The sequence below is a fragment of the Melanerpes formicivorus genome, unplaced genomic scaffold (assembly GCF_026170545.1).
Source record: "Melanerpes formicivorus ecotype bairdi unplaced genomic scaffold, bMelFor1.0.p_v2 SCAF_1, whole genome shotgun sequence".
NCBI classification, from domain to species: Eukaryota; Metazoa; Chordata; class Aves; order Piciformes; family Picidae; genus Melanerpes; species Melanerpes formicivorus.
The window spans coordinates 29,531,370-29,549,331 of record NW_027142353.1 but is presented as its reverse complement, the minus strand read 5'-3'; the positions used below and the strand labels follow the sequence as shown (position 1 = coordinate 29,549,331).

Here is a 17,962-nt window from a genome sequence, read left to right as displayed (position 1 = left end):
TAAATGGGTGTATTTTAACCAGTTTTGGCAACCACCACCAAGGATAGCCCTGAAAATATGAGAGGTTTGGTAAATATAGAAAATTTTATGACATGGCTTTTAGCCTCACTATGAGGCAAAAGACTTGAGAGCATAAGGTTATTTCAACATACAGTATAAATCTTTGACATCTCCTCGAGTGTAACTCATGGTCATCCACCAAACCTGTTGTTGGGACCAGCCATGATAGGTCAGCCATAAGAAGCATCATGGCTTATCTTCAGGACGTTCTTCATCTGAAAAGAGAGAGAATGACTTTACATCTTCTTGCTATTTATTCAACTTACACAAAAGAGGGTTAATGAGATGAAATCTGTGTTCACTTGCAATCACAAGTATCAGAAGACACTCAGTTACAAAACACACAGTGAAATGAAGACATCGCCATTACTATTCCACTTGATATTTGATAAACAAAAATATTGAAGGGGCCAGTGTTATACTTCAAACAATGTAAAAAGTAATTTCTCTTTAATGTATTATACTATGCTTATATCCATCACTGTAGTGTTCAAAAGAAAGTATTGGGATGTTTTTGACCTGATGTTGCTCTAAATTTTGAAATATAAAAATGAGCTCAAAATGATGAAATTAAATTAAACTAAACAAAGATGTGTTTTTCAAATGTGAATTAAGTATTACCACAAAAAAATTTATTTTTTAATGGTTCAGGATTCCATCTTGGAGCACATACCCTACTGAGGTGATTCTGCTCTCAGTTCCTTTATAAATATTATGGGTAGCCCAGATCAACTGTATTAAGCATTCTTCCTCTTGCAATCTAACATAATGAATTCTTATTTAATACAATTTTTTGATCATGCAGAACCAAACTTTCCCCTTTGTTAGGCTGTCAGCTTTTGCTACAGGACACGAGGTTCTCTGTTGATCTTCAGGCCTACAAGAATCTCACAGAATCACAACTATTTGTTGGGGTTTTTTTTAGCATAAGGGACACCCCAGCCCTGCACTTGGAAGCATTGCACCATTTAGTCACGTTTCCCTAGCAACACTGTCTTTAAGCTGTATCCCCAGAAAAGAAGGAGGCTGCCATTCATCCACCCACTTAGAATTTACTCTAGACATTCTGTCCCTTTATTTTTGACATCATTTAACAAGTAGGCTTTTCTTGGTTTGAATAAAAGGACCAGAGCGGTCGGTGTGTGCTTAGTTGTGACATCCTTATTTCCTAATTTACATGCAGTTTCTTTGAACACTCACTTGATTAAGGAAACCCTGTCACTGAGCAGTGTCTCATATCCAACCAATGCAAAGAGGGCAGATTATTTTGTTTTCCAGGAGCAATAACAACAGCAACACACTGGGCCTCATTCTCTCGGATAACTCGTAGTGCTAGATTGTGCCTAGCACTGTTGTATGAATTGGCTCCTGTTACAGAAATTACTGGGTCATATCAGGTTCTACTGTTCTCTCAGTGATATTGGCTGGAGTTAGAACAGGGAAAATTCATTTTGGCTATGCTTTCTCTGAACAGAAGGTGAGGAGCTCTGCTTCTTTGCTTCTTTCTTTGTTTTATCGTCACACCCTCATCAGTACGAGGTAAACCTTAAGCTATTGCACGTGTTTCATCTTACCCGACTTCCTCTTCTCTCAGGAAAAATCCCTTTTGTTCACTAGGATTTTACAACTGAATAAGTGAAGTGCATTACTGATTCTGTGGTGAAAATAAAGCTGATTTTATAAATGCTTGTTAATGGTTGTTTGATACTGAAGTTACTTTAGTACTGCCCTTTAGAGTTGCAGAGAAAATCAAGAAACATAGTAGCATCGTTATGACGTGCCAAAACCTCAGCATATGACTAGAACCTGTCAGGCTATACTGTGAAGTGACTATGCCATTTTATTTTATTTTTTTATGTAAAACCAGCAGAAATTGTATACACACATATGTTCCGTTGAGTAGAACAGAGGACAGCTGAAAATATTTTTTGACTGATAGCTTGGATTTTGGAAATGTATCCAATATACTCGCTAGAATTTGGGTTTGAAATTTTAGTTTGCATCATGAGCTTTAATATAATCTTTTCTGTCTTCTTTAATGTTGTGCTCATGCATTTCACCGTAGATAAATTGGGTTTTAATTTTACATCCCTCTTCACTCTTCCATTTAAACACTGTGTTGCTGGCCAGGAATGTGACAACTTTGTCAACAGAAAGAAAAAGAAAATGTGAATTGCATGCAATTAATTCTTCTGTCTCAGGACTATTCATCCAACTAAGTAATCATAGCATGATCTCCAGTTTCATATGACTTTGTGAGAGTCACATATCTCTAGCCATCTCTAATCACTGAGGTTAGCAGTGATAAATCAAGTGGATTCACCAGATATTACACCATATCTTTTTATCACATCACAAGTGATGTGATGCAGTCATATTGTGTCATCTCTACTAAAACATCTCCCTGGTGAGATATACTGAGGAGAAGGTGGCTGACATACCCAGTGATGGGGTTACCTGTTTTGTTTCTGAGTTTTGGCTTTTCCTCCAGTCTTAGCATTTAAGTATTTCCAGGTAAAAACCCTAAGTACTCACTTCTTCAAATCTGTTGTCTTTACAGCAAACTATACTGTGGGGAAAAAAATCTGTAATATCCAGGCAAAAATGCTAGAGAGGCTCCACCCCCTCCTGCTTGTTCCTGATAGTGGGGCTGAGACAGGCAGGTACTGTGTTTGACAGAATATGAGTGATAGAATAACTCCTCTGCTGAATCAGAACTTAGCTTTCTCTGTGAATAGTCATGGTGAGAGTCTCAGGTCTTTGCTTCATTCTTTGTCATAATTTCCCTCAAGTCATTCTCATTCTCTCTTGAAGTTTTTTCTCCTTCTTTTTGGCTTCCCTTCTTTATTTTGGAGATTTCAGAGCCAAAATAAGGTGCAATTGCCATTTAAGAGAGTCAAGATGCATTCTCAAGATGTGTTACTGTAAGAGGGAAAAGAAAGCTCACCTTACTGCATTTCATGCAGTGTTGCTGGCATTGAGGGGCATTCAGGTGCATAACCATCACAAGGAAAAACTGAACATAATTTAAACTAAATCAGGGTTGAGGAGGTTTATTTATTAACAGCACACAATCAGCAATTTGTGAGTAATATATTTAAGATCAATATTAAGTGATAAATCACAATGCTAGACACTCACAAACTATCACTGAATGACAAAATGTTGAACATCCTTTTATAATTAATCCCCAAAAGTTCCAAATAGGGAATGGCAAGTGCCCACTTGTCGGGAAGAGCACAATGGAGACTATGACAAGCACCAACATGGTTAAAGCATAGCTTAACTTTATTCTGACATCTCTTGCTTTCATAGGCCTCTAAGGTTAAGCTTGTTTACACAGTGCTCTGCATAGCTAGTTTCTGTGATTAGCAACTCCTTCTTTCCAAGGTCAGACAGCGGCAGATCAGCTTTTTTCATCAGCTGCCAGGTCTTCTTTTCTCAGCCTTCTGTGCTGCTCCAAGGGCGAGTTGCCCACTGCCCCAGCTCCTACACTTCTTCCCAGGCCTGATAGTGTGGATTGTTCATTATTCCCATCAGGTATCCACATTCTGCCAAGAAATCCTCCGTAATACCCCCTTTTTAATTTTTGAACCATCCATGCTTGGGAGATGATTTTTGTGGTCACTGATACACAGCAATACTTTCAAGGTCAACCTCTTTTGGGCCCATCAAAGAGTCCACAAATTCAATACAGTTTTCCAAAAACAGACTAATCAGGCAAAGCAACATCAATAGCATTACAATCACAGTTAGCAATATTAATAACCCAGTTTTAACAATCAAAAGAAACTAACCAGAGAATTCTCATCCTTTACACAATCCTTTAAACCAACCTTCATTATCAATCTGCAAATGTGTTACTCACTATTCCAGTTCTTGAATATGCTTGTATATAGAAACTAAGTAACAGATTCATGCAACATAATTTTTTAGACTTTTAACAACTATGATCTTAGTCTATCAACAAACTCTGTAGCAGTTCTGTTTTACAAGGTAGCTTACGCCACGCCGTTGGCTCAACATTGGTGGGCTTCACAACAAAAGGTAAAACAATCGTATAGAACTTGTTCGCCAGTCTGGTCTGATCACTAACTAAGGAGTAGCCATTTCCATTATACTTACAGTTCCATTATTTTCAGGCCAGAAGAACTTAAAAGCTGAAAAGTATTTGGTTGGGTTTTTTCTCCTTTTAAAAAAATAAATTATTAAATAGTTTTTATTTGTTTGTTTGTTTTTGGTGGGGGGTGGTGGTGGTGGTGGTTGTCTTGTGTGTGTGTGTTTGTTCTGTTTTGTTTTGGTTTTGCTACAGTATTTTGTGGAGTGATATAATCTAATGAGGTAAGAAAATACTCAAGTCTCCAGGCAAAATACTTATGTCTCCAGACATAGCTGCTTCAGCCAAAGAGCAGAGTAAAAGTTAACTCAAGTCTTAAAGCTGTCAAGTCAGAAGGCACACAAGAGTTCATACAAATGAAGTGTAATGTGTCAGGGAAGCAATGAGTTTATTTTCAATGCCTGTAAAATTCTGTGTAAGTACAATTGGTCTCAATCAGAATAAGAAAACTGATTTCTTTCACATTAAATGAGTTAAATTACAAGAAAAAAACAGGTATCTTCAGCAATAATTGTACGTGACAGTGTTTGAGTACTTACTCATTTTGAGTGGCACTCAACTCAGATCTCTGACAAGAATATATGCTGCTAAAAATGGTTAAGGGACACAAAGCTTTAGATTAAACGCCTTGCTTCTTCCTAGGCAAACCTGGAGTGTCTGGGCACCTGAGCTTCCCAGATGGTTGGCTTGGGGTTTTTTTTTTGTGTGTGTTTATGGTCTTAAAGTCAGGCATATAATGAGCAATATCAGCAACATGGGTTGGTGGGTTATATGATACCAAAATAGATTAATGAAGTTTTGTGGTTTCTTCACTCTGGCTGGTGGGTTTAGAGTGGGTGGTGTTTGAGGAAACTTTTCTGGGTAGTAAAAATGGTGTGTGATTGGTTCTCCCTGTAACAGGCCCTTGGTGAGACAAACATTTATTATAATATATTCTCTTCAGATACACTAATAGAGATTTAGGATTTGGGTGTTTCTCAGAAATCTGAGATATACAGTATAGCCTATATCCTTTACTCTAGCAATCACTGTAGGGTATCCATTACCACACAGTGTGGTAATCCCTTTACAAACACAAAATTATTATTTACATATAACTATATCCAAAGAAAGTTAAACCTACATGAATTCAGATTTGGGAGTCATGGATGAATCAGTGTCAGCATTATAATTCAGCTATTAAAATCAGATCTGCTCAGCTGGTGATGCTAAGTATGTGTCAGTCACTCCAGTATTTGATTGGAAGACCACCTGGACATTTTTGACAGAGCACAAGCTATCCTGGAACAAATCATTCTAGACAAATCCTCAACCACAGATAATGATTAAGTTATCTCACTGGTTGCCTAAGAAGAACAGCTTATTGCTTCACTGTCCATCTGGGGAAGCAACCAATGAAAATAAGCCAAATAAAAGTTCAATATTGAATAATATCTTTTAAAACACCTCAAAGTGTACTAATTATAGCAAACTTTCAGCCTACTGTAGCTCCATACTGTTTCCATTCAGCACAACCTTGTAAGTGCAAATTGCTTAATTCCAGAGGAATTGCCACTTCTTCAGCTAAACATAGCAGGCAAAATCACACCCAAGAAATTAGCCAGGAAACTGTCCAAAAGAATGCAGTATTAAGATTCTTGGTCTAGTTCCCTGACTTCCCCATGATGTCCTCCATTTTTACACTTTGGTTAGCTTCTTGTCTTTAAACTCCTAGCTTATGGGGCAGGCTTATACTGATCCTCTTGAAAGAGCTGTTGACCTACTGAACTTCAAGACCATGGCTTTTGAGATGTAAAGTATAGCAATTCAGCTTCAAACAAAACCATAAAATTAATTATTTTGTACATATTTGCCATTCTGACAACCAAAGCAATACCTTAGATGTCAGTTTTACAAAAGTATAGTGTGTGTTGGCAAGGCAAAGCTTGGGCCCACAGCCAAAAAAACCACCAACCCCTCTCCCCCCCCAAAAAAACCCCAAAAACCAAAGCACTCCAGCAAAAATTAGATGATGTTTCACTGTTTGGACCACTTCTCTGTGCTGTAAAGGTAAATGAATGTTAAATAAACCCACCCTAAACACAGCCTTCTATAGATCATAGAATGCATTGGTTTGCAAGGGACCTTTGTTATAGATGACTCCAGGTAAAAGTTTCTGGTAACAATATTATTGGCAATAAAAGACCATAAAAAGGCAATAAAAGCAAGCAAGGCAACTGGCTGGGCATGCAGGGGATGGTACCAAACTTCACCCCCACAGCACTTTTACAATAGCTTCCTGTATCTTATATAGCTACATCATCTACATAAACAAACTTATGCTAAATAGAAGGCAGGCATATGATAATGAGTTCTCAGAATAGGTGGACAAATCCCTGCTCAGGCACACTCTGCATGGTAAGGGTCTTCCCAAGGCTCAGTTGTCCAGGCTTCTTATCTAAAGAAAACAAATTCCCAGTTCTGGATAGAACTGGGTGTTTATCTTAATACAGCTTCACCTTGCCTTGGTGTCTCCAATTAGCCACACAGTCTCTGTTTAAGTTGGTAAAATATGCAGTGTACCCTTTGTCCTAAAAACAGGCTCTTGCAAGCTTCTGACCCTTAATCTTAGTGCACTCTGAATTTTATACTTTTAACACAAATCACTAGTATATTCATCACAACCTTTAAAGGTCACCTGTGGTAAGTAGGGACACATTTAACTAGATCAGATTGCTCAGAGCCCCATCAAGCCTGATCTTGAATGTGTCCAGGGACAGGGCCTGTCATCACCTCCCTGGACAACCTGTTCCAGTGTCCCACAACCCTCATAGTAAAGAACTTCCTTTCAATGTCCAATCTAAATCTACTCTTCTCTACTTTAAAACCACTGCCTCTTGTATTGCTAGGTGCCTTTGTAAACAGTCCCTCCCCAGATTCCTTCAGGCCCCCTTCAGGTACTGGAAGGCCACTTTCAAGTTCTCCCTGGAACCTTACCTTCTCCAGGATGAACAGCCCAAAGTTTCTCAGCCTGCCTTCGTAGAAGAGGTGCTCCAGCCCTCTGATAATTTTTGTGGCCTTCCTCTGCACCCATTCCACCAAATCCATATCCTCCTTCCTGTGTTGTGGCCCCAGAGATGGACACAGTATTAGCAGTGTAATACTTAACAGAGGACAAGCTCTGGGAGATGTCTGCAGGCTTTATGGCAGGTGTGCTTATCAATATTCTATAGCTTTTCTCATCATTCCAAACAGGTCATGGGTTAGGAATAGAAAGCCCCCAGAGCAGGATAAGGTTTTATACCAGGAACTGCCATGCTTCAGAGGGTGAGAGGCATACACAAGCAAATGCAGCACAGCACTTGGGAAATACATGATGGTGACATTTTGCTGACTCTGTCCTCACTGCCTGAGATAACACATTAATTTCACTGCAGAGATCATTTACAGAAAGAGGAAGCCAGCCCTTCACCCTTACACCTGTTGCAGCCAAATTTTCTTCTTACTCTTCATTTATCGATCACAGCATGCTTTATTCTAAAATTATGGGTGCCATGATATTGCTGTTGCTAAATATATACCAAGCCTCCTGACTCACCATAAAAACTTCCTCATTTCTCACTGACCCACCACTGAAGCTTCATTTCTAACTCATTTGTGAATCACTGCAGGTGCTGAAACTCTTAACATATTTCTCCCTCTGCATGCAGGAAGTCCAGGACCTTAAAGCAGGAAAGGAATCTGTTCTGTGCAGTAGAAGCTTAGTGCTGATATATTAATTGGTGAAGCCACACCTTAGCTATCACCTATGAAATAAAATGTATGGCAGAAAAACTGATCTAAGGAAAGTGAGTATGTTGATAACATGACACATTCATCTATTCAAAACTTTAGTTTGAAATGCTTTTCCCCATACTGCTAAGTGACTGATAAAATACTATTTCCAGACTGGTAATAAGTTGTAATGATTTTTTCAATGGAAGTTGTATGACTTAATTTTTATGTCAACCTTGAATATAAGCCTCCCTTGAAGCAAATTAATAATAAGTATGCTTAGGGTACTCACTGGGAAGGGGTGAAATTAAGCCCAGAATCCTTATTGTGCAAAAGAAAGAGGATAGGAAAATTCAGGTAGCTCTTCCCTAGGCTATTGCAAAAAACTCCCACTCATAAACTCTGACATATTTAAATACTTTGAAAGAGGCTATTACCTAACAGACTGTGTGAGACAGAAGTGGGAATTTAGGTAGATAATAAGTAGCCTGAGAAGGAAAGTAGCAGACTCTGCCTTTCTTACTAGACCGAAAAAGCCAGAGAACTACAGTGAATAATCACTAGCAACTTCATAACCATTTAATACTATGCTATGCAAAAATGTAACAAATAATTAGGATGTAAGAGTATTAGTATCTAATATGCCAAAAAAAGATAGTAGAATGGCTAGCTGAGATCCCATGTTTCAGGAGCATGGGAGTGATTTGGGTGAAAAATCTGCAACAATCTTGGCAACAGAAACACTGTTGGTGAACAATAATTTTCAGTTTGGTTTAAGTGTCAAAAGACAGAAAAATATATTTAATATGATATTGTGCAATCCTTCAGAGTATTTTCACTTTCTGTCATTTTACTGTCTATCTCTGACTGTCTGCCCAGCTCACACCAGTCAGGCTCTGCTTTTGCATTTCTGTGACCATGTTGCTTAAATTAGATTACACCAGACAGGAACCTGCTTCTTGCTGCCATCAGAAATAAATGCCATCTTCCTTTTCTGAGGAAATTAAGCAAACACAGTCAGTCCTTTCACTCCAGGATTGCACAGGCTTGGACAGTGAGCTGGTTTTGGCTGGGATAGAGTTAATTTCCTTCGCAGTAGCTAGTATGGGGCTGTGTTCTGGATTTTTGCTGAAAACAGTTGGTGGAAACACAGGGATGTTTTACTTATTGCTAAGTAGTGCTTGCACAGTCAAATCTTTCTCTGCTTCTCACACCACCCTACTAGTGAGTGAGATGAGGGTGCACAAGAAGCTGGGAGAGGATACAGCTGGGACTGTTAATCTCAGCTGACCAAAGGGATATACCATACTGTATGATGTCATGCGCAACATATAAAGCTCAAGGAAGAAAAAGTAAGGGGAGAGGACATTGGGAGTTACAGCATTTGTTTCCTCAAGCAACTATTAAGTGTGATGGAGCTTGCTTTCCAGAAGATGGGTGAAAACATGCCTGTTGATGGGAAACCAGTGAATTAATTCCTTGCTTTCCTTTGCTTGTGTACATGCTTTTGCTTTACTTATTAAACTGACTTTATTTCGACCCACATATTTTCTCACTTATTCATGTAAAAGTTGGAGAGGAGTGAGAGAGCAGCTGTGCAGTGCTTAGTTGTCAGCTAGGGTTAAACCACAACAAATAGTAAGCAGGGTCACTGTGGAACAGGAGTCAAGGCATCCTGGAGCCCTGCATCTTCTTGTTACTGAAAGCCTGGTACTATTTGCTATGAGAAACCATCATGACAAAATTCAGTGCAATCCCCTTTAGCTTCCACAAAGAGTGAAAATTATACAATCAGAAGGAATAATCTCTTTCAATACTATCCTGTCTTGAAACTCTCATTTCCAGTCAAGATGGGTGAGAGGCTGACAGCAAAGTGCCTGCTGTGGCAACGTCTGACCTCTCCTGACAGCTCCCCACTCAGATTATTACACCAAAGGGCTGTTATGAGACTGACGGCTGTCTCTCCCAAGGGAAGGAACAAAGGGTCTGCTAATGGTGCTGGGGTCACTCAGCTGCTCCTGTGCCTCTTTATGTACTCAGGACACATGGTTGTGGAGCTGACAAAGTCACATGAAGACTGGATCCCCTTTTCTTCCCTGTGAGAAAACAGGTGTGTCTCCTCTCTGTCTGCCCTGAGATGCTCCCACCGGCAACAGTCTTGCAGTCATCCTTTTAGTGCACAGTGCAGCCATTGAGGGACATCAGGAGATGAGCTGGGCTGCTGTGCCAATACCTTCTGCAGCTTTTCATGTCCTACATCCCACACAGAGCCAATGCCTCCCAAATACCTTCACTACATATGTTAGAAGTTAGACAATTGGCTATGTATTTGCTTCAGTGATCCCAAAGTTGTTGAAAAAAGAGGTTGTGAGGACTCACCCTTTTCCCAGCCCCAGAGCAGATTAGAAATCATTGCCCTTAGAACAGAGAAAACCAGGAAGCATTTTCCAAAGCCAAACTCAGTGCTTAAATGAGGAAGAACAGAGAATCACCTTTCCATTATGAGATCTATGCCTTGCCTATAATCTTACCTACTAAAAAAATATAGTAACAGAAAGATGGCTTTCCTTATTTCCCAAGAAGGTAAATATAATAAGACGGGCCAGGAGCTCTTCTATATATATGAAATTCACATCCCTTCTAATTAGAAGGCAAACTTTATTTCCCAAGCTGCCACGAGGAGAAATATTTCCCAAAGATTCAGTAAGCGCTGCTACAAAACTGCACTTTCTGTTTAAAATTAAAACCCCAGCATCTCCCTTGCTGCTCCTGGCGCGGCTCCTTCTTTCCTCCCCTCCCTCCTTTCTTTCTCTCACCTCGACAACCAGCGCCGACGGCAGTTTCCAAAGGACAGGTGGCTCCCGCAGCATCACGGCAGCCTCCCGCGGGCGGGGGTTTCTCGGTCACGCCGGGTCGGAGCGAGCGGGGTGGTAGGGAGGCGATCTGTGCCCGGGAGCGGTGCATGGGGCAGCCCCGGCGCCCATTGGCTCGGCGGCGGCGTCCCGGGCTCGGCGCGGCCCCATAAAGGCTGCCCGCCCGCCTGCCCGCCTGCTGCCCGCTGCTGCCCCGCCATGGTCCCGCAGCACGCCCTGCCCTGGCTTCTCGCCGTCTGCTGCCTCTGCGCTCTGCCTCGAGGCTCAGGTATGTGGCACCCCCGACACGGGAAGAGGTGTGGGTTGCGGGGAGCATAACGGAGCCCTTAAGCCTTGGAAAGGGTCATTTCCCCTCGAGGGGAGTCGTCGGTGCTGTGCTTCGCGGCATCCCTGCTCAGCCGTGTTCTCTCCCTTGTCGCTGCAGGGTTCCCCCAGCCTTTCTCCCGCTACAGGGATGGCATGAACCTGCCCAAAAGCCAGGTAGGCTTGTCTCTGCCTTCCCTGCCAGCCCGTTTGAAAATGGTGTGTGATGGAGGTGTAGACCAGAGCTGGTGCAGCCCTAAGGGGGTGGGAAACGAGATTTGCCTGCGGTGGGGAAACGAAGTGGAACGTTTGCAATAAACGGGAGATACATTAGGAAATCCTTGGAGTGGGTGGCAAAGAGAGCAGGGAGACTAAAGCCCTTTGCTGTCCGGGGAGGTAGATGGGCAGGGGTACGATGTGCAGCTGGGTGCAGAATAGGATAGATACCTGGGAATACCTGGGTCAGCGAAAGATGAGCAGGATGAGCTGAGCTAAAATGCAGATCAAAAGGTGCAACAGATGCACTGCTAACGTCTGATCCTTACTTTTTAAAGCAACTGGCACTGTGTTTCAGTCAGTGGATGGAACTGTCTAATCAACCCCAGGTAAATTGACTTTGGCAATGTGTCTGACCTGTAGGGACACTCTCTTCCAGACATGTTAATTGCCTTGTGTAACCTGACCATCTAGGTCTGCAGGTGGCAGAGCCTCCTCTAGAGAACCAGTGGCTCTGGAGAGCAGAATGAGTTTTCTGGTGTGTGTAATCTCCTTGCAGAGTTAACTTAGACCTAGAGAAAGAGAAAAAATGTGCATATCTGCTCATCACAGTAGTAGTTAGCATGGAAGCAAGAGGTGTGAGTCAGTGCTGTAGGAGTCAGAGGCAGGGTCCTGGATGGTCCTGCCTTGGTGGCGGGTGAATGGGTTTTCTCTGGGGTGCTCAGAGGAGAGGGGAGTAAGAAGAAGTTTTCACACCATGTTTCTGCTGTGGTGCACCTGGCCCAGAGCTTGCAAACAGCTTAAAAAACACAAGCTCCACTGTACTTGATACTGACCCCAAGGATAATTTTCATTTTCAAAGGAGAGAGAAAAATCTTTGCAGGATCAGGAATTATCTGGAGACTTTGAACATTTTGTGCTGATTTTTTTTTTCTCTATGAATATTTCAGTTTTATAAACCAAGCCTTGTGAAAAACAGTTCCCAGAGCCAGTTGTTCAGATGTCTTACATTTTACTTAATTTGTAGCTGTAGTTATTTCTCATCTAACATGATTGCATGCATCAGCAAATCCCTGTCCTGTGGCAGTGAGTATGGAACATTGTATTTCAGTATATGGTTAAAGATTATAGCACTGATTGACTGAAATGCTTGCAGATAAAAATTACTCTAGATTAAATATGCCCAGCCCCAAAACTATTTCTAGAACACTTGCCATAGGAAAATGTATTTTAAATATAAGAGTCTGAGTTAGATCTCTTTATAATACAAAGTCTGTTGTGGACGACATTATTGGTATTGTGTGTATACTCTTCAAAGTGCTAGCTTTTCATCTCGTAGTAATGTCAGTAAGTCTCTGACTGACTTGAGTTGTTTTAGTGGAACTGTGTTCAATCTGCATTGTACTGGAATCAGACTCAAACCTCCTTCCTAGCAAACCATGTACACCACATCCTCTCGGTAAATGTATTAAAGTACAGTTTGGTTTTGCAGATCTCTAGCACTGTTTTGGATCTCTGTTATTCCATGTTCAACCGCATGCATACAAATGAGGTAAGGTGTAATTGCTGCTTTCATTTCTGACCACCTTCTCCTTAAACTTAGAGCAGCTCCTCCAAAAACCAGTTTAGGGCATTTCTTTCCAAACTATGCATAATCTAATATTGTCATAGTTTAGCAGATGTAGGAGAGTATATGGAAGTATTTCTTCTCCTTAATAGTTCACATGCAATTCTTAACTCCATTATATTACATATGAAATTACTGTGTTTCACCAATTTTCAGCTCAAGAACCAAAACATCTGCTTTGAGCTGGGATCAATACTTTTAACCTGATCCTCACTTTTGAACAATACAGAGTTAAATAAGCTAAAAATACACATAACATTGAATCAACAGCATACTTAAGATCATGCTGAACATGGAGGCGTATGAGCTGCTTTACCGATTTTAATACTTGTTTGAGCTTAGATTTTTGTGTTTCTGTCTCAGATCCAAAAGACTGAGAGTTATTGAGACTAGCTCTTCCTTGTTCCTGCAGTCATACTAGGACTTAGCTCAATGTCAGTTCTGCTTTGTATAAATTTTTTATTGTCATCTGTTTATTAAGAGCCTTTCCCATAAAATTTATTCAGCTCCTGGGTATGTTAAAAAGGTCAATTTACTTGTGCAGTTTGAGCCCTCTGCTTCAAATGATGAGTAGAGCCTCCAAGACAATAATAGAAAGTATTTTGACATGTATTTCGATATCTCTTCTTGCCAGTGTCTTTAGTTTATTATAATCCCAGGCATGCTTTCCTAAAGCTGCTCTAATACTAGACAATACTGAAATTGATTGTATGAAAAATCCTAGCATTTCAGTCGTACACGTGTAATGTTTTTGAGTTTAGTATTGATTCCTGTGCTTCTGTAGCATAGCTAATGAGAGGCCATTCAGAATCATCTTGTAACCTTGAATAGGGCCCTATTCCGGATTACTCTTTTGCTTACTAATGTTTTAAATTCCTTCCCTCCAGTTTCCCATGCACATGCTTTTTCCATCTGTGTCCTTGTTCATTGTATGTGCTTGTCTTTCAAGCCCACCTCAGGTAACTAAACCTGTTCATCAAAACAACTGTACCTGCAGCACACTGCCATTCTTGGCTGGTGAGGAGCGTGCAGCACAGCAGCCATGACATAGGCAAGAAGGCTGCAAAACCTGGCTGATGTACCAGGGCTTTTTTAGACACAGAGCTTTATCTGTTCCCATGAAGGCATGGGGAGAGTTACTATTCCTTGACGTAAGGCTGAGTTAAACTCAAGCAATTTCCTGAAGAATAAAGGGTGTAGGGCTTAAAACCATAAATCATGCCTGGGTTAAAACCCAGGTCAATATGGAAGGTGAAGATCAGCCACATCTTAACAAGGTAAGAGGCACTGGCACAAATCAAGCCCAAGGAATGGAGCTGCTGTTTGTTCCAGTTCTGCTTTATCCCTACCCCAGAGCACAGCTATGCTTTGCTGTACATTGAGGGAAGCATGTAGAATGATGGTAACAAATGGGGTAACCTTGGTTAAGGCAAGATTTAAAATCAGCCTGTAATAATATGTTTGCTGCTGTTACTGTATTTGTCTGTGATAATTGTAAGATTATCTTCTCACATGGATTGCAGCAACCTCATCAGTGACAGAATTACTGTAACAAAACAAAGAAATTACAGCATCTTGATTAACTTACACTGTCCACTTGCAGGAATCAGAGATTGCTGCTGCAAAGTTTACAAAGAAGGTATGTAAATGTGAGGACAAGCAAGCAGCAATGGACAGGGAAGTGCTGCCTTTTCCCTGTTTCTTTCGCTGCTTTCCTTGTTAGTTTTACAATGGTTGGGAAGAGAGCTGTGCTGACCCTACTTCTGCAAAGCAATCCACCATGTGTAAAGCTTTCTTTTATAAATCTTCTAAAGCCTTTGAATCTTTAATTATGGTAATTTAATATATTTACACTATACAGAATGGAGAGTTCTTGACAATGCCCTTTGGGTATTAATTTTTAATCAGTATTACAGATGAATGGGCACTGGGGACTACCAGCGTGTTGTGTGCTACTGAAAAAGGCCTTGAATTACTGTACTCTGGTGGAATGATACTGAAACTTGTCAACAGATCTATGGAACTGAGTTTGAAGTATTTTGTTAATTGTTTGTGTTTTATTTTACAGGACAGTCATGAGACTATGGGCCGACCTTTTTTCCTTTTCAGGGTATTTGAATCTCTTACTTTAAAAAAGATTCTGAATCACAAACAATGTTGTATGTATTTACTGATACTTAGAATCACAGAATGGTCTGGGTTGGAAGGGATCTCTGAAGGTCATCTTGTCCGTTTTAAGTAAAAGCCAAACTCCCCTTGCTTGAAAGCCTAAGGAGCTATTTTCCAAAAAAGCTCAGCTTCAACTGAAAGATCACAAGATGAGATCTGGGGTAATAATGGATTAAATACCTTTTTTTTCTCATTTGAATGAGTGACTCTGCCAATGTTATCTTGGGCCAAATAATCTGGTGACAGAAGTAGTATGTGGCTTGTATCTCTGAGACTGATTTGTTAGATAAAACATGTGTGAGCTGAACGTCCACTTGGCTGGAAAGACCTGGCCAGTAAGCCACACTGCAAACAGTGACAACCCAAAGCAAAATTACGGGTGACATCATTTCTCTTGTGTTTTACACTTACTGGCTTGCTGAGCTTTGGCATGGTCTAATGCAGAATATGCTGGTTCATATACTCTGAAACTAACATCAAACTAGTTTTCAGGAGTATCTTCCAACACAAAATGCTGTGAAGTAGGTCATGACAGGTAACCAAAGTTCCAATTCAACTGTCATTTTCATTTTAGCTCACTTCAAGTGCCTGGCCAGGTACTTTCAGTGTTGGTATTTATATGCTCTTTCCGAGGCACCTATATATAGTAACCCAGTGAACTGGGACCAAGACCCTTAATGAGAATAATTTAAGCCAGACTGTTTGGCTGTTTGGACAAAGACTGAATGAATATTTCTCAAAGGCAAACTGCACCCTGCTGGGATCCCCTGGTATTGGTCATGTTTTCCTTTCAAAGGATATCTTAATGCAGCTCTCATGTATTTTGTCTGCATGGTGGGAGATGTATTTTGGTGGGCTTATAAATCTGGGATCTACTACTTCTGCACAACCATCTAACTATTGTTTTTCAGCCTCGAAATGGAAGAACTATTGAAAGCAGTGGTAAGTAGGCATCTAAAAATGATAAAAATTTGTTCTGGATTATGTTTTGTGTGGGGTTTTTTTTGTTTGTTTTGGTTGTTTTTTTCCAGTAATGATGATTCTTGTGACAGAAGGAGTTGCTGAGAAGTATTACAAACCTAGATACTCATGTGGGTGTTTCATAATGTCACTAGGAGATGCCTGGGCAGAAATGCATTTTTTTCATACTCAGTGTACTCTCTTGACAAAAGGATTGTTTTCTTCTCTTTTTAAGGTTCAATAAGGAGGAGCTTTCATTCCCTGTAAAATGCTAGAAATGATGCAGAAATTATAAAGTTTAAAACCAGTGTAAATCATACTTGGGTCACAAAAGCTAAATTCCTCTTTGATTCAAGAGACCTTCAGTCACCTAATCCTACATGAAAGCCCACTAGTGCAGATCTGTACATGAAGCTGGAAGACATCCTCACATAAATATTAGGACCCTTTTTTACATCCTTACCTCCCCACCCCTGCTCTTTCTAGTTAATGTTTACCTAAAACGGAAGACAGAGAGATCTAATAATATCACCTAGCACTTGCATATCCATCTTTGAATATATAAATTACAGGTCTTAGTGAGCTTTAATGGTAAATAGACAAGACAGACAATGAAGATGTGCCCCCTCTTCTTCCAATCTTCTACCTCACAGTAAGATATCACCATTTTCTGTTTAATGTAAGAATTACTTCTAGATGTTAGCTGAAAGTGTTAGGGTTTTTTTTTGTGTGAGAACCGGACACAAGGAAAAAATATAAGTAACAAATACCTTCACTGTATATTCAGGATTAAACCATTTCATAAAGGTTCATAAACTTGGGAGTGTTTGTAGAGCTGCATTGGTGCTTGCTCTGATCTTAGGCACTGCCCTGGGTTACTTCTCATGGATGAAAGGAAGAAATAAAGAGCTACATGGATCTCTGGTTTGAATCAGTGCAACTGTTCCTGTGTTGTTCAGCCCATGTGTGAGGAAATAGCTCTGAAATCCAGGTAGTACTGCCCAGGTCTGTTTAATGTAACTGAAAGCAGGAGCTGACAACCAACATAGATTCTGGCCAAAGCAATCAGAATACACTTGCATGAAAGTATTCTATGCAGAGTACTCCAATATTAACAGAATTGCTGTGCCATCAAACATCTCTCATTGAAGTGCTGGTGTAGAAGCTGCTATGCCTAGCCTTATGTACACCACAGGTCATGCCCTAGCGTTATGTACAGCAGTGAAGTTTTATCCACAGCTCAGCTCCCTGAGCCAACCTGGCTGCAAGATGCACACCATACCTTCATAATCTAAAAAGAGGGTAGAATTAGGACAGTGGAGAGCAAAGAACTGTATGAGGAGGAAGGTCTTAGTACAAATAACAAGTCTTGGCATTTGTTTGAATTTTAAAATTTTCATCCATCTTAATCTTTTGGTGCTAGAATGTAAAGCCATTTAATTTCTACCTTCAATAAGGACCAGACATACACAACTGAATACTAAATCATATTCAGATCAATATCTCAAAATATGATACTCTGATTTTTTTTCAGAATACCATGGAATATGAAGTTCAGGGGTCCATTTACCAGCTTGATGATTTGGTTTACATAATGAAAAAGGCACTTCTCATTCCACTGGTTGTCTGTTATGTGACTCAGTTGTCTGGAATTTGCTGTTCCATGTAATAAATTTGCAATCATTAATTCTTCTTGTTGTCCTTTTTTATTAGAGCAGGTGCTAGACTTCATTGGGCTATAGTGTAGCATTGCTTTGTTCCAACTGTGTTCAAAGAAAATCAATTATTTTCAAACCCAACGGTACATTTTATATTTGTTTATAACATCTTCCCTAATAGGGTCATGAATTCCAAGCTTGCCCTTTTGAGTAGACAATATATTTT

General features: G+C 40.3%; 1 protein-coding gene across 1 annotated transcript; it reads left to right on the top strand.

The window, feature by feature from the left end:
* The first annotated feature begins 10,938 nt into the window (after nt 1-10,938).
* NMS (neuromedin S) lies at nt 10,939-17,723 on the top strand. The gene is made up of 8 exons (XM_068137204.1): nt 10,939-11,071; nt 11,228-11,283; nt 11,661-11,711; nt 12,815-12,874; nt 14,553-14,588; nt 15,018-15,059; nt 16,030-16,060; nt 17,613-17,723. The coding sequence occupies exons 1-8, from the start codon at nt 11,002-11,004 to the stop codon at nt 17,627-17,629; spliced, it is 363 nt and encodes a 120-aa protein (XP_067993305.1). The 5' UTR covers nt 10,939-11,001; the 3' UTR covers nt 17,630-17,723.
* The last annotated feature ends 239 nt before the right edge of the window (nt 17,724-17,962 follow it).

Coding starts and splice junctions, on each gene's coding strand:
- NMS (XM_068137204.1), top strand. CDS start 11,002: ATGGTCCCGCAGCACGCCCTGCCCTGGCTTCTCGCCGTCTGCTGCCTC. Junction 12,875..14,552: donor ACCGCATGCATACAAATGAG/GTAAGGTGTAAT, acceptor GTCCACTTGCAG/GAATCAGAGATTGCTGCTGC. Junction 14,589..15,017: donor CTGCAAAGTTTACAAAGAAG/GTATGTAAATGT, acceptor TTTATTTTACAG/GACAGTCATGAGACTATGGG.